Source organism: Brachyistius frenatus, unplaced genomic scaffold, assembly GCF_029030835.1.
Source record: "Brachyistius frenatus isolate BFR_SWC_R1_liver_20210118 unplaced genomic scaffold, ASM2903083v1 Contig_54, whole genome shotgun sequence".
Taxonomy (NCBI): Eukaryota; Metazoa; Chordata; class Actinopteri; family Embiotocidae; genus Brachyistius; species Brachyistius frenatus.
In genome coordinates this window covers 322,174-348,130 of record NW_027210653.1, presented here as the reverse complement: position 1 = coordinate 348,130, position 25,957 = coordinate 322,174, and the positions used below count along the sequence as shown (strand labels likewise).

Sequence of the window (25,957 nt, the reverse complement as noted above, 5' to 3'; positions counted from 1 at the left end):
TGTTAGAGCCACAAGTACAACACTGCCATCTATCTTAACACTAATCCTGCTGAAAAATGAATGTAAGCTCCACCACCGAGCAAAGCTGAACCCCTGCCTGCCTTTTCTTATAAAATCTGGTTTTAAAGCCATTTGATCCTCATTACTATTCATATGCTTTCATACCACTTCCATTTTTTTAACCCCTAACAAGTACCCTTTGTAACTTTAAATCAACCCTTTTTTTAATTTTGCCTTCCTAATCAGGCTTTGCTGGCGAATCCTGTGTTTGCTGCTCTCCTCAACCAGCGTCTCAGCGGCACAGGATGGACGGCCAAGCTGCTGGCCAACTTCCTGTACAACGGCCCTCCAGAAGATCGTCCTCCCGGCATGCCAGCCTATGACTGGCGGGGTGTTTACAACGCTGCTACCCAAATCCTGAAGCTTCTCTCCAAATTCCTCGGTGTAAGTCATTCATTCAACACCTCACAAACCCTGACTTCCACCTCACTCCTGCACCACAGGGCTGTGACCTCTTCAGTCAAATTTAATTAAAAAAAAAAAAAAAAATAAGGTTGTTGTCTGACATTTAAGTTTTCTTTTAAACATGGTTTTCTCACTACAATGGGAAATTGGCAACACATATATTTTGTGCTCTTCCACTGCTGTTCTTTGCCACTGAGCCTTTGCCTCTGCTATTTATTCGGTTTACCTGATATTACCCGTGTGGGTTCTTTGGCTGGAGTCACTGTTATAAAGAGCTGTCTGACCTTTAAAATGCTCAAACAAAACTGTCTTTCCATAAAAATGATTTGTATCATCTTTCTTTTCTGGGTTATTAGTTTGCTAAAAGCGTGATGCGGATAACCTCACTTTAACCAACCCGAGCATTTGTAGGAGCATCATATACCTTAAATATAGATGACTATTTTATTGTATCAATGGTATTTTCCCACTCATGAAATGTTAACAGTTTGCAGTGTCGGCCATTTAATTAACACACACATTTTTACCCAGAGATGGTTATCTGGCAAAACGCTTTTATTGCTGATATGATTGCTTCTTTATTTTAAAATCACTCCTGTATCTTTCTGTTCACAACTGTCACACAGCTGTAGCAGAACATCACAGAGGTGCTACAGGGTGCTTTGCATCTGAGGCACAATGTGTCCATGTTTAGCACAGTGCTTTTTTTTGTTTGTTTCTTAGCTCTTTTGTCGCGCTATCCATGCTCTGCTTTTGTTCGAACCTAAATCAAGGCTGCATCCTTTCTTCTTGCTCATTCACTGAGCTTTTGTGTTTTTGGAGAATAACCAGACAAAGACTTTGATCTTTTGTTCATTAAACTTTAATATCCTTGACTTAACGAACACAGGAAGATCTGTCACTACATTCCTTCCATGATAATGTTAAAGAAACACAGTCGTGGGTCAGACTACAGTGAATGTGAATTGGCATCAAACAGAGTGGTGCCTCTGAGTCAGGACACACACATAGCTGACAGTGATATATTGCTTGTGGCACAGTTTGCAGCAAAAACGTTCTTTCTCAACATTGCGTGATCAAACACGTGTACAAAGCCCACCCTCACATTCACACACATAGCATCAATCCACAGGCAAGTAGGATGGCAGGTCAGGCCCTCGGGTTCGCCCAATGAAATACCAACTCATTGCAACCTATTTTCTGCCCTAATGGAAACTGCAATTCTCTAAATAAATATCAGCATAGGGGCAGTTATCAAACATCCTTTACTCTGGTATTTTCTTGTTTGGATGTATACATGTTTAGAGAAATATGTTGTTTCAGTCCAGGGTTGATGAGTCTGTACGTTGAGCATCGACAATATAAACAGGTGTCATAGCCTTCAGGCTAATAATACAGTATAAAGTAGTTCCACGGTAATACACTCTATATACTTATTTACTAAACAGAAAATTGAAATAATATAATTTCAATTTATCAGAACTAATCTGATAGACAAAGACCTTAACATTAACAGAATAACATTATTTACCCTGATATTAATTAAGTTTTTGCTCACTGGTTTTTGCCTCTGCATAGTGAATAACAAGCCCTTGTTACAGCAAACTGATTGCTGCAGCATACACTGAGAAAAACAGACTAACAACTGTCAAATCTGCACGTAGAAGACATAGAGGAGGTTGACGCCACGATGATGTGTGCTCACAAATTAGGAATTTGTATCCTTAAGATAATAATCGGTGAGAGCAAGTTATGAGCTCCAGATCAAAGCCCGAAGATTTGTGGTCATTTTATAATTGCCATGACTTTTCTCTGTGGTGCCACTACCGGCATAAACATCGAAGAGTCAGGCTGCATCTCTGCAATGGCACAAATTGGAGCCACAAACTGCATTGTATTTCATTTCTAAACTGTCTAATGATTTGATAGATAAGTAGAGAAAATGGAAGGATAATGAATGAGATTGTTTAATTCTCTTAAACTTTTAATTAACTGACAAAAGCAAAACAAATAAAGATTCCCAATGCTTTTGCTGACCAAATTTGCAATTTGATGCTTGCAAGACATAAAAAAAAGGTCACGGGGCATGTTCAGCACCGTCTTGGATCACCTTTCCTTTGGATTACTCCTTTCAGTCCTTTGGGAACTGAGGATACTAATGGTTGCAGTTTTTAGCAAGTGGAATATTTGCCCATTCCTGTATGATACTAGATTTCAGCTGCTCTCCGATTCTCCTCTTCATACATTTGCAGTGGGAGACAGATCTGGGCTGCAGGCAGGCCACTCAAGCACGTGTACTGTGTGTCTACGACCTTTTCTCACATAGTAGGGCACAAAGTGGTGAGCCAGGACCTATCTTTGCTCGCATAGACAGATCCTTTAGTGGATGAACCTTTTATGCTCATCATTATACCTTCCCCGTTCACCGTCTCACCTGCTCTCAGTGGAATGTTTCTAACTGGTGCAACTTCAATATTCTATAAACGTTTCACTCCTATTTTTCCTTTGTCACAACCTTGCCAGTGTGTGTTGCAGGCATCAAATTCACAATTTGTTTATTTGAGCAAATTACAAATACATTGGTTGGAAAACTTATTTTTCTACTTTTGTCAGTTAAATAATTTGAAAAAGTTCTTGTTTTTATTGCATTTTACAAAATGTGGCCTCTTGACCAGCACAATGTCAGTAACCTGTCATATGTTTATATGTATCATGGGGCTCCACTCATTTTAATACTGGCATCAACAGTATATATGAGTCAGCAGCACCGGCATGTGCTGCCTCACTGAATTAGGCCAAGATGAGATTGCCAAGCTATTAGTGGGGCCCGTTTCTCATTCCAGAGCTGGAGTCGGATTGTTGGTGTAAGATTGCTCAGCATCAGCTGCTGGTCCAGTGGTCAGTGAAAAAGCCCAGAATGATTAAAACATGGTTTCTCTAACCCTTCTAGGGACATCTTAGCTGGTGGGACTTGTAAGGACAAAGGGTTGCACTGATATTCAGGCTACATACCACAATAAACATAGATTGGCATTTGTGAACGCTTAATTTAAATGTACCTGAACGGAAAAACATTGTTCCTACAAATATGATTAAATAAACATCTGTTATCCTTCAGTTAGCCAAATTGTGTCGTGGTTAGCATGTAGCCTCTGTTACCAGGACTATGTGGAACATTTTCTTCCCTGTATTCCTATCAGCACTTGTCCAAACTTTGGGCTCATGTAACTCTTTACAGCTCTCATATCCTCACAAGTATGCACTGGGCAAATGGTGTTGCTGTGATATTTGTTTCCCACCATAGCTTGATATAGAATCCAGACTCCTGGGGGAGAAACAATAAAACTATTGCAGCACCGAGATGTGTGGACAGCTGTCAGGTGTGACTGCCTCCCAGGATGGCTAGCTCATTATCGTCTCATGAAACAGGGGGACAAGGCAACAGAACAGGGGAGTGCGAGCAAGGCTGTATCTCATTTGCTTGTCTCTGCTGAAGCCCAAAACATTCCCCACCCCCTGGCAGCTCCAGATAATTTGGACCTACTCTCTGTGGTTTAGTCAATAGCTGAGTGATACACTTTTTTTTTGTGCCTAATATCCATCTGCTGCTCTGCCAGTGAATTCATGCCTGCCTCTCTTTTATTCCTTTTTTTTGTGTGTGACTACTAAAAGTTTCTATAAAAGAGAATGATTTACTTTACCAATATGAGGATTATAGAGAAGTAAGGCATTTTGTTGATACCTCTATCTTTGTCGACAGTGTTTGGACCTCAATAAGTTTGAGGCAGCCCCCAGTGAAGTCCAGCTAGTGAACAAAGCCTTGGAGCATCTGAAAAACGATACGTTCTGGGCCAGTGTTATTTTTGAAAATCTCCAGCCGAACTCCAGCCACCCCCCTCCTTATGTCAAGTACAAAATCCGCATGGACATCGACGAAGCAGAGCGCACCAACAAAGTCAAAGAAACGTAAGTAACACAACTTAGTCTCTGTTGAATACTGATAAAGGACTGTTAGGATACCCTGAATTGCCTTGGTGAGAGCTAGCTCAGAGGACATTATGTTTACATGTTAAATATGAGCCCAAAGCACAGACTCTTTATAGAAGTTGTGCAGCTTCCGGGTCTGAAAAGTGAGGCCAGTGCACAATCCCTCTGAGAGCCACTGACTCCATAGACTCCCATTCAACTTCTGTCATGAAGTACAAAATCAATTTGTGTTTTTCAAGTCATTACGGTGTCATTTGCTAAATGTACTTCTGATCAGTGTCTTGGCGGTCCATCTGGGAAAAAAAAAAAGTAAAATTAATTAGATATTACACTTCAAAGAGAAGTATGTTTGGGGCTTGTCTAGTTTGATTGACAGGCCTCGGGTGTAGCGTTCTTGGGATCTCAGTCAGATTAAGTCAGAGTCACAGCTCACACCTTGATGCAAGAAAGGCAGTCACTGGTTACAATGATGTGTTGGGCATTAATACATTGCTACAATTTCAGAGTATCAGATTCTGACATTTTTGTCAAGGTTAGGATATCCCTCTGGATAATACTCTAAATGCAAATTTACTGTAAGAAAATGCTTGGCTGTATTGTCCTTTTTTTTTTCTTCTTCTTTTTTCTTACTGAAGGATCAGGTGGTCTTTAGTCTTTTAAAGTTTACTGTCTGTCCATATGACCTCTGAAATACTTATGACACTGGTAGTATTTCTGACTGTTCTGGTTAGAGCTTACTTGCCCTTTGCTAAGACACATCATGGTCTGTCTTCTTTTAATAAGGTTTTGGTCTCCCGGAGCTCGAGACAACTCCTTTAACGACCTGCGCTATATATGGGGAGGCTTCGCCTACCTGCAGGATATGATGGACCACGGCATTATACGAGTGCAAACATCAAAGACCCAACCGCTGGGCGTTTTTGCCCAGCAAATGCCGTATCCGTGCTACGTGGATGATGTGTGAGTACAAAAAGCTTCTTCCCTGTCAGACTGTGATTAGACGAAGAGGAAGGAGGTACAACAGCAATATGTTTCTGCTCACTCTGGGGGGTTTGCCGCTCAACGGCAACACATAGTTGAGGTATGGTCTCACCGGTCACCCGGGCCCTTTCAAATATCGCTGGGGAATGACGCTTCCTCTTATTGGTCTAAGTTTTTAATATCTGTGTTGCTCTTGTGCTCTTCCCTGATCACAGTTGAAGGACTAAGAAAGGTAACTCTCTCAATAATGTCATTGTTAGTCGTAAATAATACAAATCTCAAGTAAATTCAGGGTCAATACCAGAACAGGAAATAAATAAAGGCAGTGAGAAGGAAAGAGCTGGCCAAAACTATTGATTTTCGTCAAACCACAGGAAATTCATGAATAGTTGGTGGATGTTGAATTATTAAAGCAACCACTCAGAGTCCCTTTCCTGCTTGTATTTCATTCTCAACAAAGTGACTATAGAGTACCCGGCGGGCAAAGATTGATAGCATCCCCCCATCTGTGTTTTGCATACTCTACGGTATCCACTGATAGCACAGGCTTCTATCATGTTAGATCATTCACTTAGGGACACAGATGATGTGGTATCACACTGAATCTTCCACAACCTAGATTTCCTCAGAGTCTGGGAAATTACACCCATCCACACAACATTATGATCTCCATTAATAAAGGAAAAGCCCAGTGATGCCATCAAGAGAAAAGATAATTACCATAGAGATTTAAGTACAACAACACAATACAACCCCCCCCCCCCACACACACACACACACACACACACACACACACACACACACACACACACACACACACACACACACACACACACACACACACACAAACACGCTTTTAGTAAACACAAAATATTCACCACCCGTGGGAAAAACACAGTTCCAGAGATTAGGGATCTAATTTTAAAATATTATGTGCTTTGGATAGCACCGAATTTACAGTGAATCAACCTTCCGGGGAACGGGGGGTTGAACCAACACAGGAAAAGGCTGACTTGATATTGAAGATGCAGTTTGGGCTGAAATATCTACAAGCATGCTGTTGTTCAGGTGCAAGTTTGGAATAAGAATGCCCTTAAACTACATGTTCATTGTGGAGGCATCGGAAACAAAAGGGCATTGGTGTCATGAAAAGCACATTCAAAGTAGCTTTATTGATTTGGCTTTCATCACATGGGGTTTCTATTTACTATAAAGTTAATATTTCCCCCGGATTTATATTCACACAGTGGCTAGAAGATTAAATGCTGGTTTGAACTTAGTTTTTCAGCTGATTTAATAAACCAAGTTTAATACTTCTATTTCATACTTGTTTTAACTGCCTAAGTGGGTGCAGTCGGTTTGAAATGCCAGGCAACAGGATTGTTTTAGAGGTACCAATCGGAGGAAAGCTAAACTAAATATTGCCTCTATACATTAGAGAATACACACACGGCAGTGGGAAGATGACTGACATGTCCACTGGTGACTTTTTGTGCCTTTTCTTATCATACCAGTTTTTTTTTCTACTTCAGTAACAACTCAAATTTAGCTCCAGATTCCTTTATGTGCTCGTAAGGCACTTTTAGAGGCACAATTTCCTTTTTGTTATCATTTACAACTCATCATTGCGATAAGGATCTGAAATTAGATCGTCACGGTACAGCTTATTTGCTCACGCCAGCCTCATTGCCTCAGTGCCCAGCTTCCTAAAACAAAGGATTAATAATTACAGTAGATAAATAGAAACCATAACGCACAGCAATACCCTCAGTCCCTCCACCATTTACTCTTTCGCTTGCCGAGACATTCGGGCATTTCTAATAAATTATTAAGACTTGAAAACTGCTTTTTCATTCATAAATAATTGAGAGTGAAATCACACAAAGGAAGATGTGCTAAAACACAGAGAGGCCTGATGGGGAAGGACTTTGCTGGTAATTATTTTCATCTGGAACTCTGTGTTGCCGAGGGGAAAAAAAAGGAGAAGGAAACGACATTGTGCATTCAGAAGAAGATGTCTGTCGTCTGCTCTTGTCGTTTCCCATTTTAGAAAAAAAATTAGACTTTAAATGTTATTAAAAACCATCAACGCTTGCATAGTTTTATATGTTCCATTAAGAATGTAATGCTCTCCACCTGGGAACTATGAGATGAAGTATATATATGTATATAATGTATAGACAGAAAAAACTTTTGGCCACATAAAATGAACATGTTGAAAGGTCGCAGTGCTACATGAAGAATATAACAGATTTTAGTTGAATATAGTTCATTTTGTGGAATTTGGAGGTCATTTAATTACTTTTACGACATTTATTTAATTGCGTTTGTCATGAAGAATTTCCCCAGCAGAAAATAATTTGACCACAACAAAAGAAACTGTTGCCACACAGAGATTTTCTGAGACCTTATATTCGTTGTCTTTTTCAAAAAAAAATCTTTGTTCCATTCCTTTCTATCTTGCACAAACAATTTTTTCTTCTTCACTGATAAACTTCAGCTAACATGCTCGTATTATCTGCACTGACCTCAACACTCATCATCCGGCATGCCGTAGAAATAATTTCCTTTTTTGTGTGCCTGAATTGCTCCTCAAATCTTTTGCACTGTGACCTACCAGCAAATCTTGGCTACTTCAACCACAGCTGACCCTGTTGGCATTTTGAACCTCAGATAACCAAACTGCATTGGCTCCCGCTGTCTCTGTATTCACACTGTGCACAGGCCTGCGATGACAGCGTTGGATAAAGCTTGACCCCCGCGGGGCCTGATAGCACATAAACTGGTCCTTTATCAGCGGCCTCTGCGCCACCGCACGCTCCTGAATCACAGGCATGTCTTGTTTTGGATCCTGAGGCTCTGCTCCCCCATCAGTAGGTCTTTCACATTCACATGGGCTTGATGTTGGATAATAGAGGCCTGCAGGGCGTGTGTGCACTGTTAGAGTGGCAAAAAAACAAAACAAGCATAATTAAAACATCTGAAGCTAATCAACAAGCAAAAAAAAAAATCAGCTGTTGATGTTTTGTTTTATGTTTTGTAGTGCTTCTGCTCTGTGTAGTGACATAGTGTATTAATAGCATCAGCAAATATTCCCCAATTGAATCCTTGTACATAAAAATAAAAAACTTTCATAGCCACGGATGAAAAAGTAATACTGTAATACCCGCCTTCAAAAAAATAGTTTGTCCCTACTTCCAGGCAACAAGAGGCCCAAAGACATATATGACTCTTATAAAACATTCACACACCGGGATACTTGGTTACTATATTTTTGCACATGGTCATTATTTTTATGTTAAATGGTCAGAATGCAAAGCCAGAGTGTGCAGCCCACTGGCATGCTGATTAATGCCGAGTCCACATTAAGAGATGTGCTTAACGACTTTGTTTATCGGTTAGGTCCTGTGTGACTCTTTTTAAGACCTGGCATTTTGTAGCATCAGATAGAGGCCCGATGGCAGATGCTGCAGTATTCATGCTTTCTAAGCAGGTAAAGATGAAGTGGGTGAAGACTTTGGCTGCTCCTGTATAGCCTTTTAACTGAAAAGGAGGCAGAAATTGTTGCTCTTTGTGTCACATCATTTTTTGATTCAGGGCAAAAAGAAAAAAAAAAGAAAGAAGGTACACGAGTTATTTTCAACACTTCAACAGAATCCAAAGTAAACATGTGCAGTGAAAAGTTTTAAAACATGTAGGTGACCTTCGGTTTATCTTTTCTGAATAGTCAGTAATAATTGAATGTTATTGTAAACAGCTTTTAGAAATTTGGAGAATTTACCTGTCACTATGAGCTACATAAAACCCTGCTCCATATCTTTCTTTAATCTCTTATCTTAAAAGCATTCATCCAAACTCATCAGAACTTAGTGAAATAACATTTTAGTCTTCAAAAATGTATGTTGACGCTCTTAGTTTGAACCACTTCTAAAGATTCTCATTTGATGCCTAATTGAACATTTTAGTCCGACTTATTTGTAAAATGCTGTAAATCATCTACTGTCACAAATACAGTAGATTTAGAAAGCACTTATTTGCCCACCAATTACAGCAAAGAGAAAACATCACTTGAGAAATTCTAGCAAATTTATTAAAAATCAAAAAACTAAAACTTGCATTTACAGCAATATTCAGACTCTTTGTTGTGGCATTACATACGACCTGCAGATTAGAAAGGCAGACACATTTATGACATCCCATTAATCCCCACTGCAAGTCAGAACAAAAACCAAACCATGAAGTCCAAGGAACTCTCTGTGGACTTCTCTGTGATGAAATGTGAGGCATAGATCAGGGGAAGGATATGAAACCATTTAGACATATTTCAGTGCACAGTGGCCTCGAAGGAAAAACTCAAACCACCCAGACTTGTCTTAGAGTTAGCTGCTACACCAAACTGAGTAACCGAACATGAACGGACTTGGTCGAGAACCCAGTGGTCACTCGAATGGAGTGTATTGCCGGAATTACAATCATCTCTCGCAGCACTTCATCAATCAGGCCTTTATGGCGGAGCAGCTAGGAGCAAGCCACTCTTGAGTTAAAGGCAAATAACGTCCCTCTTTGAATTTGCCGACATTGAAAGGACTCTGAAGGCATTAGGAAAGAGATTCTCTGGTCTAATGAGACAGAAATGAAACACTCGGGGCAGAACTGGCGAACACAGGCGCTGCTGCTCACCTGGCTGATACCGTCCGTATGTTGAAACAGCAGGGTGGTGGCGGCGTCCTGCTGGGCGGGGGTTCTCTGGGCAGAGACAGGGAGACGGGAAATGAGGGAAGGATGATTTAAGCTAAGGGCATGACTAAAACCTGCTCCATCAGTTCAGCTGCGAGCACGACAACAACATAGTGTCCATTCATTTATTGGTTGAGGAACAAAAGAAATGTTTAACTGTCCAAATCCTTCCAGTCTGGACTGTAACTCGGTGAACATACTGTACTGTCTACTACAAAGCCAAACATCTTTGTCTTACCTCAGGAACAACAGATAACAGCAGCCTACCTTGTCTTCAGTTTGATGTTAAAGAATATAGATAGATTATTTTTCTTTTAAGAATAGACCAGTTGAAAAATGTGTCTTGGTTTCATAAGTCTGTTAATATTTAATAGTGAGAGCTAATGAAATAACTGCGTTACAATTGGCAGCTTTCAGCCCTCATATTTTTTTCAACCAAATGTTTGGCTGATTTCTATTAACTTGAAAACAAAAAAAACAGTTTAAACTCTGTGGGATAAATGTAATGTCCAAGTTGAATGCATGTATACTTTATTTTGTAGATGTGATCTTGCTCTTTGATAGAAACTGAAAACACACATGTATATGGAACATTTTCTCCATTACAGGAGAAAAATTATTTGTACCAGCAACAAAATAATTCTCATTGAAAGCCAAAGAACTGGCATATTTGCTCAAACTGAGACGGGAGACTTTTTTTTATTTATTTATTTTTTCAGCATAGTACGCCAACCTCTGGGGAGGCTGTGCTCTACTATCTCTCGATTTACTGAGAAATCAGTCTTCCAGCTTTCCTAAATTTAGGTCAGCCTGCCAATGTAACTGAAGCCCCGTAACACAGACCCGCCTGGAGTTCTATTACTTAAGCACCTTTGATCGATCAGCGAATGTATAATTCAAGAGCATCTGGTGGCAAGGTTGTCAGTGTCAGACATGGTGTGCATGACTGATCCCTTCCCCTCCGGTGCTAGAAGTCACAGAAGGAGTTAACTCACACAGGCTGTCAGCTGTTACAGAGATGTTAGGGTAGTATGTGGAGCAGATAATACCAGAATAAGTATTCAGCTAGATGCACACGCTGCTCGAGGCTGCTCACCTCCCTAGAAAAGGTGCTAATGTGTCATTTAGATGTTTGTTGAAGTGTATTGACTCTGTGGTTTGAATTTCCGGGTTCAAAGAAGCAATGCTTTTTTTTTTTTTTTTTTTTATGTATCCTTGTGTGGGATTTTTGGTTTTAGTTGCTCTGCGTCCGAAGTTTTAGAAACGCCGCGTCAACCAATCCTTTCCTGCGGCTTTCAAGACCTCGTTTGAAAGCGATCCGTCCCACGGGGGCAGCGCAAGTGTCCTCGGAAACAAGTGTCTCTCTTTCATTCAGGTTCTCGTGTAACTGGAGTTCCTCCATGGTGCAACTAACTTAATCTCTTTGTTGTGTTGGCACGACTGTCCAGTATGTCCATCATCAGGGGATTGACTGAACAAAACAATTTTTTGCATAGATTGAAACTAAAAATGAAGGGACTTTTCTGTAAATGTATTTTTTTTTATTTTTTATTTTTTTTGTCCTTTAACTTTAAATATCAAGTTATGCACTAAAACAAAAAGCTGCTCCATTAAGGTATTAAAAGGAGGGAAGTAAATACTTTTATAAAGAGGATTAGATATCTGGGAAGAAATGAAAATAAGAGAAAAAACAAATAACTGATGCAAAATCACCTTCGGAAACTAAAAAGCATTTACGCTGAGCTAACGAGCAATTAAGGAGAGTAGATGTTTGAGTGAACCGGTCCCACTTGGCAGGGATTCAGTAAGGCTTTAAAAATAAACATGTCCAGAATTACAGGAGAAATTCATTTCATGCAAATCTACTGGAAGTGTACTTTGATCAATTGTTTTTGGTAAATTGCTTGAAAGAAGAGCTTCGTTCTACAAATTACTGCATATTAACTTTGTTCTCTAGCGTTCATTCATTTGTGTTGAACGGTACTTTGCTTGCATTATATCGCCGGTATTTATGGAAACGCAAGCACAAGTGATCTGTAGAATCTATACTTTGTCAAAACCTATTCCGTATCTCTCCTTCACTGTCTAATAAAGCAAAGGAAGCACTATTATATTGGCGGTGAAGATATTGACATGGCATTTTGGTGGCATTATGAAGCCAGTTTAATATCGCCTTATTGTGTCGTAACGGCATTAAATCATACATCATCTCTGGCATGAAGTGAAGCACTAAACGCTCGATTGAGCTGATGCACCGGGTTTACAAAGGTTAGCTCAGCGTAAAAATGATAACGCCTCAAAGTGGTTGAATTCATGAATGCAATGGAGATTATCCCTCATGATTTTCAGGGTTTTTATTTCCTTTTACTCAACAATTGGAAAAGACGACCTTTAAAATTGAGTACACGTGTAAAAATCTGTTTCTCTTTTTGTTAGATTTCGTACTACGACAAGTTATTTTCATTTTCAGTCGGCCCTGATCTTTTGATTTGCCATTCGTTGTTTAGCACAAGAAATGGATTCAAAAAGGGTCCTTTCATTGGACAGTCACATCTCAGATTGTATATATGGGTTTATGTATCTGCAGTTTACTTTTAGGCCTTTCACTGAGTATCCAACATCCACAGTGTATATATGCACACACGTGGACCGGATTAAAACCACACGCTGCCGCTGTATCACCATTGTGTCATCATCCACTCCCTTTGTGAACATTCCATTCTTGATCTTTCTGATTGCTCTCCTCTACAACCAGCTTCGTACAGAGCGTTGGCGGCATGCTCCCCATGTTCCTGGTGCTGGCCTTCATGTACACCGTGTGCATGACCATCAAAGACCTGGTGCTGGAGAAGGAACTCCGGCTGAAGGAGGTGCTGCGCGCTGTTGGCATTCAGAACGGCGCCCTCTGGTCGGCAAGGTTCACAGAGAACATAGTTCTGTTCACAGTTCCATGCGTGCTTTTAAGTGTCATGATTAAGGTCAGTAGAAGAGAGTCGCTCAATGGAACGTACCAAAACACAAAGCATAGAACACGACGTTAATCACATTGCTGTAAATCTACACCAGATGAGAGTATTTGCGGATTTTTTTTTTTTTTTTTTTTGCACACATAGTTTTCCTTGTATGCATAACACTTTATTTTGTTTTCTCCAATAACAAAATTGTACGTATAATTTTGCAGTGCTTCGCCAGTGTGTTTTTGTAGAGATTTGTAGCATTGTTGTCTATGAAATTAGTTTTATTTAAGAGCTAGCTCTGACCCTAATTTCTCTTAAAAGCAAATTAACACTCATAACAAAGTCCACTAAAGCTCATCAAATGCAGCAGGACCAGAAAAATAAACCTCTGACAAAATGCACCCAAACAAGTACTCCTAAGCTCTCACGGGTCCCTTAGGTCAGGGAATTGTTTGTGCTTTGTGTTTTGGTGTTGTTGCTATTTTTATAATCATACCCAATTATCAACCACAGACTCCAATCATCAACTGTGATTATTTAAATCAGCCTTATCGGGCTAATTAATTAAGCATGCAACCGAAACTACAGTTTGGTCAAATTAAAATCACGCCTCTTGTAGTTTCCTTTGTTTCCTTTAATTGCAGGATGTAATTGAAATGGCTTCTGTTTTGTAATTTCAGAAGTGAATGTTTGGTACTGTATTTCCATGATTGCAGTGAAAATGTATTATCTTTTGCCACCGGAACACTGCGCACTATTTTCCATTATGTTCAATCTAATTTTCAGGGTAATAACCATTAAGTAAAGGCAATAGTTGTGTACCATGTTCAAAGAGAGGTCCTGGTGTGTGTACTGAAATAGCATTTGCTGTTCTGAATTTCTTTTTGAAATATACGCCTCTGATACATTAACTGCTGAGACCAACCAGAACAAATATGATTCATATTTGGCCTGTATTTTTCCCGGGTTTACGAAAACAAAGCTGTACTCCTCAGGAATAATTTGTAAGAATACTAGTGAAAGCACTGTTAGGTTAGTTTAATTATTTAACAGTATTTCTTCATACTGTATCTAATGTTTCACCAGCCATCAAACTGGCATAACGTACACTCAGGGTGAACAATAAGAAAGAACCAGAGTTTATCGTCATGGATAATGTACGTCCAGTTATCTGATATGTCGAACATCGTCAATCATTGGAATAAGTCTGTATTGTTCCTAGAAGAGAGGCTAAATCATTTCTAACAGTAGTTATTTACAGTATGTGTATGATCATTATTTTGTTTAGCAGATGTCTAAATACTCTACATATAGATGGTTATGTTATTTATATATTGATCTCTCTGTAGTAGCAATAGTTTAATGGGTAATGGTAATCTTGCTCATCTCTTGGAATCATCCTCTGCCTGAGAATTGATTAGTAAATAAGCACAAGCCACTTTCATCATATAAGGGAAGCCTTTGGTCTCCTTTAGATTGAACGCATTCTTCAACAGCCCCTTGTTTTACATGCATTGTTAATGGAATCAAAAAGGATGGTTTTTTTAGGTGGACCTAATCAGTTCTTGCAGTTTAATTGGAAAATGCTGCTGGTAAATATAAAGTGATATTTGAACAGCTGGGTGAAATGTAATTCCCCATCAGCTTAATGTGTTTGCAAGCCATCAACAATTTGTAAACATTAATAACAATAAATTGAGTTAGCGCAGTGCCTTGGAGGAACAACTGCAAGCAGGATGCGTATTCAGATCACAGGCCCTGTTCTAAATGATAATTTCACAGCCATTTTCAGCGCATTAATAATAATAGCAAATCAAATGGTCATTATCGTAAGGCTGTATCTGGATTAGGTGTGACAACAACCAGTTTTGTCATCTGCACCTGAGTCTTCTTTCATTTTACACTTGTTTTCTCTTCCATTATGGAGGAGGTAATGTATTTACTGATATGCACTGAGGCGGATATATTTACTCTGTTTCCACAGTCGGCTCCTGCTTCAAACAAGATTGTCTGTACAAAAACTGCCACTGATCAGTGACGATCAATACTCCATTTACTCACCCAAACAGTAGGCTCTTGTTGAAAACACCTTCCAGATGTTTTGTCATGTTTGCGCTTGGTGATTAAAATTTGATTAATTTGTTTGTGCTCAACATCGAGACCTAAAAAAGAAAACAAAAACAAAAAAAACTACAAACGAATGGAACAGCTATTCACATCTCATTAATCACTCATGCACACAAGATGAAAAATACATCAAATGAGACCTTATCAAGCCATTGCTGGAACATTATGTTCACTCAAGTGCTAAAGACAGTTTTTAAGTACTTGTACTTGAGTACTTGAGTAGTATGATGCCGTTACAGTTACTAAATTTATTAAGAATTTAGATACAGAGGATGTTTTAAACAGTAATTTGCTCTCATACATTTTTTGTTATACATTAAACTCACTAGTAACTCGCGTGTAGGCCTCTTTTATTACAATAAGTACAATTTCCTCGTCATGATTCCACACTGCATATATATTTTTAAATGCATACGTTTTACTACTAATTAAGCATTTTGTTTGTATGTTGTTTTTAAAAAAATATATTTTTCAGGATATGGGATATTGAATTTAACAACTAACAAATCTGTATTCGAAAATCTTTTCAGCAAAAGAATAAAGCATGTTGTAAATCCATGCACGGTGTATAGCAATTAGAGTAATGAAGATTACACTGATTGAATGTGAAAAAGATTACTCCTCCTCTCTTCCGTACTACAAAGTGTTTTAGCATCTTTGAGCTCATTGTTTTGGTCTTGTGGCTCATAACTTTACTGCTTTGGTCCAACTCTACCACTATCGCCCCACCAGACCATTGCGCTCAGCTTCACTTTTCTTTGCTGTGTTTATATTCTGGAAACGTCATTTGCTCAGCCTCTCTTAAAGTTGGCGTCTAATAAGATGCAACGACTGGAAACGATTCCTTTGGCCAGATCCATATATTCATGCAGTGTCTGCCAAGCTCGCTGTTTTTAGCATAAAGATGTGATGAACCCACTTTATGCTTCATTCCTCGCGCCAAACACTGGACAGACTCTTAAGCAACTAGTTAGCGAACAGAGTGAAAATTGGATTTACATGTGGCCAGAAACTTTTTTTTTCAAATGACTGCTTACGTTCCACCGTCCACCAGTGTTTTCTTAAAAGTTGGCCATATCGACTTAAAAGTCAGTAATGCCAGTCTTGTCTTTAACGCTTGTTTCCATTGCCACTGATAAATTAATGTAAGTTAAAAATAAAATCCACCCAGGACGCTGAACAATTACCACATTTTCCAATTAGTGCTCACTGGAGAGCTAAATTCACCAGATCCAGAGAGGTGGAGCCCGACTAGCGGTCTCGTGAGGCCCCGTGTTGAGATCAGGATTAGAGCTGGGGATGTACAGTAGGTGAGGATCTTTAGTTGACTGACAGCAAAAATAAATCACAGCACTGCACAGTGATTTGAGATGGGGCTGGATATGTTGGCTCTGCAGTGAGCAGCCTCTCAGATTTTCATTCTCTTGCTAGTTCAGTCAAGTCCAGTGAGAAAAAAAAGAAAAAGATTCACTGGCGAAGGAGAATGACACGAGCCTGTGATAGAAATCTGCAAGACACCCTTTTATTAGATGGAGCAATAAGAAAGCGGTACATTCAATGCGAGCCTCAAAGAAGAAATGCGTAAACAGGAACTTATATGTGTGACATTTATGTGACTCACCGTTGCGTGACCTCCTTCCCACTCATCTCACAACTTATCAGTCTCACAGCAATGACCTTTCTACAACAGCCACTTCTTGGAATTTGGGTCCTACTGTGAGTAGATTTACTTTCCCATCCTGGAAATAGGTTTTTTTTTTTTTTTGGTTCTCCGTTCACATCTAATGAAACATAAAACACATGACCGGTGAGACACATTTTGCTCACTTAAAGGATAAAAAAAACTTGTTCTGTCAATTCTTTTATAAAAGGTTAAATATAAAACTGACGATGAAAGCAATTGCTTTAATTACATGGGGATTTGTTTAGCATGATTTCGAGTAGAGTGTAACCATTGTTGTTATGCTGTTGACATGATCCAATGACAAACCCATACAGAAGCATAGGTTTCACTATGCCGGACAACTACTGAACACATTAACATAGGACATAATTGCGAAGGCTTCTCAACAAACAGATGTTCTTACCCACGTAACGTATCCAGATACAGATGTTAATAGCCGGTGTAAACGGGGTCATCATCTTGTCCGTTGTGGCTCCTCAAACTCCCAGGTTCCTCCGCTCGCTGGCACGCTCCCTGCCCTTATACCTGACTTTAGCCTGGATCTACTCGGTGGCCATGATCGTGAAGGGTATTGTCGCAGAGAAAGAGGCGAGGCTTAAGGAGACCTTGAGGATCATGGGCCTGAGAAGCGCCACCTACTGGCAGAGCTGGGCAGTGTCCAGTGTGCTGCCGTTGGCCGTCAGCGCTTTACTCCTTGCCCTTGTACTCAAGGTGATTTCATAATAATTTAACAGTGATTGAAGGAGGACCCGGCTCTGCTTTTTGGAGAGTTTTGGCCATCGAGTCTCATGAACTAATAAGACTTTTGTTTAAAACAATAAAGATGTTAATCTGAAGTGAAACCTAAGCACCAAAATGAGATAATTGTGCTTGACACTGACAGTTGTACTTGAGAGTTCATTTAGCCTGTGCAAATTTAGAAGTTTCTGCGATGAACAGTCATGCAGATCCATCGCACAGTGTCCTCTGTTTGGATTTGAATCATAATTGCATCCATTACAATAGCACCATTATCCTAACAGTTCAAATGGCTCTTTGAATTGGACTCGGAGACGACATCAGCATCATGGTGTATTGCGGGGAAATGGATGGCTTCACGAGCAGCTCTCTAAAGTTAGAGAAGGGTCCTCCTTCAAACTGGCAGAGTAAAAGACTGACACATTTAAGGACTTAGAGTATGTAACTGAATATCAGTCCGAAGAAAAAGCATCTGCAGGTGTGTCATGTGTTTCACTCTGCCAGGTGTGTTTGAAAAAAATCAACCATGATAATCACATTTTCTCAATCTCCCCATTTTTCTGCACCTCTTGTACCGCAAAGAACATCTTTGTGTTTTTGTCATTAAATTGTTCTCTGCCATTTCTCTTTCTTTCATTCAATTTTTTTTTTTTTTTACAGTATGGCCAAGTCCTGCAATACAGCGACCCCTCCGTAATCTTCGTCTTCCTGCTGGTGTTCTGCCTGGCCACCACCACTCAGTGCTTCTTCATTAGCGTCTTCTTCTCGAAGGCCAACTTAGCAGCGGCGTGCGGTGGCCTCATCTACTTTGTCCTCTACCTGCCGCATCTCCTCTGCTATGCCTGGAGGGACGTCATGGCTTTCCAGGCCAAGGTTGGCGTGGTGAGTCCGTCTTTAGCGCCGACATGTTTTTTTTTGTAATATCTTCCCCTGCTGTTATTACATTAGTAGACGAGGGCTGACTGTAACTCTTGAGTTATGGTCCCAGGTTATGTTTTTCGCCACTTTAAACACACAGCTGTTTGTTTATTATCCATATTGTTTGCCATTTTAAATCCATACAGGCACAAGTGCGATGTCATCGCTACTGCTAGTTATAAAAGGGAGTGAATTCACTTCCGGGGCCACTAATATCCGTCTTAGGTTTGTAGTTATCTTCTGCACCAGTCTCCTGATGATGGTGTAAGATGTTAGCTTTCAAAGTGAATTGAATGGTCCCGTGACATTGAAATTAAAATATAATTGCACACAGGAATTTAGTAAACACTCATACTGTCACTGTGATGTGGTTTACATTCGTTTTGACATATTTTGACTCAAATGTGAAGAATTTGCTTCATTTTGAAGTTCAGAAGCAACGAGACAGACCCACACTGAGTAAGTTGGGGATTTTCTCCCATCCTCTAAGGGATTAAGATAAATAGTGTACCATTGCTCAACTTTCAGTGTAGCCTTTCTGCGTGACCTTTGGCGCTGCTGGTATCATTTGTCCTCAAGCTGTCATGAGATAAAAGGCACACAAAATCTTGAATCTTCATTGCAGCACGCTCGAAGGCATCCTCACCGAATGTTAATCAGGCGATGCTTTCTTTTATGTCAATGCAGTATCAGGTGTCAGCGGCCAAGGTAAACAGTCACTTTTCTTGGTTAGAATTGGAAACTGTGGCAGTCAGTAAGTTCTTACATTGGCACCTGATAGAAGTCACTTCTGCTTTCGTCTTCAGACACTTTTTGTTCACCTTGTTTTTGCCAACAAGGAGCAGTGCCAGCATATTAACTGTGGTCGCTTGCCTTTGAGTAACTTCTGTGCAAAAATGCAAGCAAACTTTTCAGTTAATTTTCTTTTACAGATTGTGTGCTGGCCAGGTAGGCATTTTACATATAAAGCACAGAAAACCTTATTTAATCTCTACACAAAGTGCCATCGCTCGGTCCTCCCCTGGCGCTGAGATTTTTCTCCCCTGCTCCAACTAGATGGATAGCCCTCTAGCCCTCTAATTAGCATGAGCAATGTTCCTCTGACCAAACCACTATCCAGTTCATCCCCACACTTTATCAGAGGGTGTGTGTGTGTGTGTGTGTGTGTGTGTGTGTGTGTGTGTGTGTGTGTGTGTGTGTGTGTGTGTGTGTGTGTGTGTGTGTGTGTGTGTGTGTGTGTGTGTGTGTGTGTGTGTGTGTGTGTGTGTGCGCGCGCGCGCGCATTAAGTGTGGCTTCTCTCTTTCTCCAGCTCGAAAAACCACATCGTGCCAAGGCATACAAATGCTCCCCCACGTTGTCCTTGATAATGAAGTCTTTAATTGCAATAGAATTTCAAAAGATCACCTGAATTTATATGAACAGTTTTTGGATTTGCAGCTGTGTGCCAACGCAGAGCTACAGGGACACCATAAAAATAGGGAACAGTCTACTGTACTTTACTCCGTGTTTTTCCACCAGTTTTTTAATGAGATGGAAACAAGAGAGGGCCCACGGTTCTTTTATGTTCTGTAAAACCGGAGTTATTTTCAATTAATCATTCAGTCCCGGGAAAATTTCGAAAAATGGTAATTCCCCGAAAATAATTTTAAACTTGTCGGGTCTTCCTTTGGTGGAATCAGTTAATTGATCTATGCTTTTACAACATATGGCAGCTTTTACTGTAATGTGACTTCGCTGACATTCATTATAATATATAGTATACTGTCTGGCCTCCTCTAGGGCTGTAACTAAAGGTTATTTTTATTATCAATAAAGGGTGGCTGGGGTTATTTTTTTTCATTCAGGCCGTGGCAGACAGTATAGAGGTGGACGGGGAATGAGGGGAGAGAGGAATGACATGCAACAGAAGTCCCCAGCTGTGGAATATCTGCTTTAACCACTCGGCAATCACAGTGCCCTGTCTTTACTTGCACAAATGCCTGTAAAATGGCCTTAATATCATGTCCCTCAAATGGCTTCTTTTGTCAGAGCAACAGGTAAACCCTGAAGATATTCAGGCTGCTAATTTTCACATTTGAAAAGATAAAACGAGGGAATGTTTGATGTTTTTACTTGAAAACCCACTTCAACAATTGTTCAATGATCAAAACACGAGCCAATTTTATGAGTCAATTATTGGATTAAGTATTGCACCTGCAGCCTCCTCTTGTTTTGTTTTATAATCCAATTGATTCTCAGAAACACTTTGCAGACAGACAAGACTTTGTACACTGACATTTTCACGTAAAATAGAAAATTAGATTTTTCAGTCTTTGAAGGAAACGTCCTCAGACAGAAACGTATTTGTCTCTTGTCTGTCATTCAACCTGCGCTTCCAAAACGTCCTGCAAAAAGACTGTTACCAAACAACGGGAACCTCGACTGCTCTACTTCTTAACAACGTTCTTTGACTGCAGCACACTGAGTAATAGCTGAATTTGCAGTTAGACATGTGTTCAGCAGAGGGAGCGTGTTCTGTTTGCCTCTCAACTCGTGCTCTTTTCTCTGAAGCCAGAGGAGTGGCTCCCGTCGCTTTGTCAGGCGTTCACACAGAGGTCAAGGATGGGTGCCCACTAGCCCTGCTGTCAACCCGCATCTACTGACTGATGGGCAGATGGGCAGCGGAGGACAGCACAGGAAGTTGCCAGCAGCATTAACAGCCAGGCTAGAGGTTTGGCGTCACTGCGGAGCTTTTTCAGACTCTCTGTCTGGTCGTGTAACATCGGGTAGGCCCCGTCCGTGATGATTCGTCTCTCAAGCCTCAGCAAACCCTTCTGCCGGAGTATAAATGCTGCGAGCAAATGAGCCGTGATAAAACAGCTGGCAGGCAACATGGCAATGCAGAGTGAGAGGCCGTGGCAGATGATGTCTCGTGGGCAGAGCATCATTTGCAGCTTCCTACTGTATGAAAGATCCAGCAAATCTTTGTTTGCAACTGACGCTTTTCAGCGTCCATCTTGTCTAAATTTACAGTCCTCACGAATGCTCGGAAAGGTAACAGCTATTAAAACAGCTGATGCATGCGTGGATATTGTTCCTCTGTTTGCTGCAGGTTTATTGATCAGTTATAGGTGTGACCTTGGGTTGTAACAGACGAATGAGTCATCACCAAAATGCACCGATCAAAGAATACTGCATAGCATTTTCTACCAGGTGGCTGAAAGCATAGTGAAGGGATCTTTTAGTGTACCACATTTAGACAACATTCTTTTGTTATCCGGCTGAGGAGTAGATGTGAAGATTCATACAATTCTCCTATCTGTTTGGTAAATGTAGCAAAAGCTGTCAAGTTTAGCTGAGAAAAAAAGTCCCAACATTTTATTACAACCAGCCTGGATTTGTCCAAAGGTTAAAAAGAACCCGTTCGACTAGTCCTCTTAAAGGTCACCATTTAACACATTATCTCTGTTTTTATTGTATTTTTTTAATCAAAGAGCAGAAACAAAAATGTTGCATTTGTATTGTGGACTGTGGGCCACACTATTTCTCGATTGGGACCACCTGACAGGCAACCAAGATAACCAGCTACTAGCTCTGACTCTTTAGCGTACAGACAGACCTGCTGTCACACTGTTGCCTGCTTACTACCAACTCAACAACAATCACATATACATTACATAAAATACTCACTATCCTATTCATGATCCTTTGTCAGAAACACTTGGCTGGAGAAACAAACAACATCCACCTCCAATCATAATCAAACCTTCCACTCCCACACGATGTGATTGGTTGATGCCTTTACTCGCGGTGTGAAAGCTCCCAAAAATCTGCCTCCTTATGAATAATTGTAAGTGGCTTACTCACCAGGTGATATTCTCGTCCCGTGTGACAGTACCCAAGACAAACACAGCAGTTTGAAAACATGTATTCCCGTGTGAATAAATTGCACAAAGAAAATGCCCAAAAAGACATTGACTCTCAACATGAATGCAAATGATCAAACTCTTCTTTTAAATGTTTTCCTCGCTCATCTCTCGTTCCCAGAGTTTATTGTCATGCGTGGCCTTCGGCTACGGCTGTGAGAGCTTCTCCAAGTACGAGGAGCAAGGCATCGGCATTCAGTGGCACAACATCGGCAAGAGTCCAGAGGAGGGCGACCGCTACACCTTCAGCGTGTCCATCGCCATGATGCTCCTTGATGCTGCTATATACTGGCTGCTCACCTGGTACATTGAAAATGTCTTTCCAGGTATTCATTTTTAAACCGATTCATTATTATCTTTAAACTTTGTTGTGTTATTGATGGTTTCGGTATTGAAAAAAATTAATATATATAATATATATATATGTAAAAATGCCAAAGAGTCATGGAGCCTTTTGATTTAAGCTGGAGCTTAATTAGTTTCATTTTCTACTATAAACAGGATTGTCTCAATGCGTTTCTCATCTAGTCTAATTAAAAGAACATAGGATGTGTGCAAGACTGTCAGGAGGAAACCCTCACTGTAAATTACCACCTTATGCCAAGCCAATATTAAAATGTGTATAATGTTCTCCCAGGCCAATATGGAATCCCACAGCCGTGGTACTTCCCTTTCACGAAGTCTTATTGGTGTGGAACAGCATCAGTGACTGGTGGTAACCCCGGCATGCTGAAAGACTCCAGCGTGCAAAACGGTAAACTGCTGCGTTATATTCAGTCCTCGCCTTCAGTGTGTAACTGCAGCGTAACTCGAGCAGCTCCCATGTACCAGATGGACCGTACTGTAGTTCTAACAAGAAGTGGAACTTCATTGGGATGAGTCGCTAACAAATATTAGCACCCTACTTGTCACATATGGCGATAATAGAGCTCGGTGCTTTGAGGGGGGGAAAAAGGTGAGTGCTAAGTCAGGAACTTGATAAAAAAAACAAAAAAACAAAAAAATTTCCAATTAAAGTTCAAGGTAGACTGCTAAGTGGTGTTATTTTTGTTTTATCAGCAGTGTTTTCATTTAGAAATTTTGTTTGTCAAGTATATTATTCAAGAAAAAGCATGTTTTATTGCAGCGTCCATAAATGTTGCTACAGTACTTTACTATTTGCTATATGTGTTTATTTTGTGTTAGTGCTTATGTTTGTGCAAAAAGGTACATCTTTTTGTTTACATTATGATTATGGTTTGGTTTTTTAAAATACATCTCTTTCTTCAGGACATCTTTAAAGGTTTGTAATTGATGAAGATTACAATTTTCAAGCTTGTTTCTCTGTTTAATATAAGATAATATTTAATCCAAGTTTGTGTTTATGAATGTATGCATGTCTCTCTGAAGAATATTTGGAGAAGCCACCACCTGATATGAGAGCGGGCGTCTCCATCCGTAATCTTGTCAAAATCTACAAGACTGGGAAGAAGCTGGCTGTGGACGGACTGAGCATGGACTTCTACGAGAATCAGATCACATCATTTCTCGGCCACAACGGAGCTGGAAAAACAACCACCATGTGAGCTGCGTTATCTTTTTCTCCCATGTTTTGCCACTTGGCTCAATGTTCATGTAATTTTGGCCGGGTGCAGTTGATCTACGTCGTAACACAAAGGCGACTTCACCGAAGCCTACATGAATACAGTGGTCACTGCTTTCAGAGAGCGACATCTTCTGAGAGGACATTTATCACACCGACTCAGTTGCGGTGTTGATAGTGGGAGTTACCTAATTGGTGTTTAAAAAATAGCGCCGAGGTTGGAAGGGGTTTAGGATGACAGGAAATAAATGAAACCCGGTGGCCCAGAGAGTATGAGCGACAGGGAGAGCAAGCCATGCAAGACTAAGGGCATGTAGGGAAGACATCCGCTCTCGGCAAGTGGAACGAAACATAACAGAGCACAATAAGAGAGAGGGCACAGGAAGGACTCTGTCACACACTGAAGCTCTGTGTCGATGCATTTCCAGAGCACAGCATCTCTCTGTCTATGAGATGGAGTGTTACAATTGATGCTCTCTGGGAGGTATGCAGAAATATTGATTATTGAGCTGGTAATTCTGCACCCGGTTTTAATGTTTGTTTGTAATTAATACATATTTAATGACAAAAGAATAAATAGAGGAGATATGGACAGTTGTTGGGTTTTTTTCAACTTTTTTAACGACATGCACTACTGTTCTACCTTATGAAGATTGAATTAGATCATTAGGACATAATTATCTGTTGACAAATATGCCAAAAAAAACCCTTTTTGAGCACTGGCAGTTCAATAAATCAAGGGATTATTATATTATCAATAGGGAAAAAAAAAAAAAAAAAAAAAGCCTTTATTTTTCTTTTACAGGTCAATTCTGACGGGATTGTTCCCGCCTACATCAGGAACAGCCATCCTCAACGGACATGACATCCGCACTGACATGTACAGCATCCGGAAGTACTTGGGAATGTGTCCACAGCATAATGTCTTATTCGATCAGTGAGTGGATTTAGCAGACAGCCTTCCATTCCTGTTTGCCACTGGCCTTTGGTATAATCACGTTTTGCCTCAGCTTCATAAAAAGAAATGGAACAAAAGAGGATCATTACTGTATGATTTAATCATATGTATAATGAGGGTTCAGTCTCGGCTTATGTTTCCCATCACCACACCATTATCCCTTCCTCCTTTTTTCCTTTTAAAAATGAAATGACCTTTGTGCACTCAGACCACTAAATTTCTTCTAATAGCACCATTTCCAACCATTATCCTATATTTTGGAGTCACCTTTGTTTCACCTTTTATTTCGCGCTCTCTCTCCACTAACTGATTACCTGAAAGTCGGCACAAGTCTTACATCATAATTACAGCTGAGCACCTGCAAATTACTTTCATTAATATTAATTCCAGACAATGAAAGCATCTATAGTAAGTAGGATTCAAATATTCATGCAAACATAGAGGCAGGCATGGCGATGTGTTCATTGTGATATTATTCAAGACTTAACTTGACGACAGTTTGATCAGGCTCTTCCTGGACAGCTGTCTTGCAACATTTACATATAACTTATTGGCAGGTGATGCCGCATTTGATCACCCCTCACGTATCAATCAAACAGCTGCTGTGGTATTATTTCCTCCTTTCCAGGCTGACAGTGGAGGAGCACATTTACTTCTACGCCCGGCTGAAAGGCCGCAGTCGCAGCGAGGTTCAAACTGAGATGGACCAGTTGATTGAGGATGTCGGTTTACCACACAAGCGGAAGGATCTTGCTAAGAACCTGTCAGGTTCGTCTCTGTGTGTGTTGATGTAATTGAGATGTGTGTACCTCAGAGGTTGTGACTGACAGCTTGCAGGGATGTCAATTTAGTTTTTGATGTGTTCGTCAGGTCGCGTGCTCCGTGCATTCTTTTCGCCCCTGGGAGGGAATATTATC

At 40.3% G+C, this 25,957-nt stretch overlaps 1 protein-coding gene across 1 annotated transcript in view; it reads left to right on the top strand.

The window, feature by feature from the left end:
- Positions 1-25,957, top strand: part of LOC138624703 (phospholipid-transporting ATPase ABCA1) — a 143,641-nt gene that overhangs the window by 25,401 nt on the left and 92,283 nt on the right. The window contains exons 11-20 of the mRNA XM_069705081.1: positions 247-444; positions 4,226-4,431; positions 5,236-5,412; positions 12,926-13,148; positions 18,337-18,558; positions 22,622-22,826; positions 23,138-23,254; positions 23,890-24,061; positions 24,888-25,019; positions 25,669-25,808. Of these exons, the coding sequence (XP_069561182.1) occupies positions 247-444; positions 4,226-4,431; positions 5,236-5,412; positions 12,926-13,148; positions 18,337-18,558; positions 22,622-22,826; positions 23,138-23,254; positions 23,890-24,061; positions 24,888-25,019; positions 25,669-25,808 (1,792 nt within the window). The remainder of the gene's footprint in view (positions 1-246; positions 445-4,225; positions 4,432-5,235; positions 5,413-12,925; positions 13,149-18,336; positions 18,559-22,621; positions 22,827-23,137; positions 23,255-23,889; positions 24,062-24,887; positions 25,020-25,668; positions 25,809-25,957) is intronic.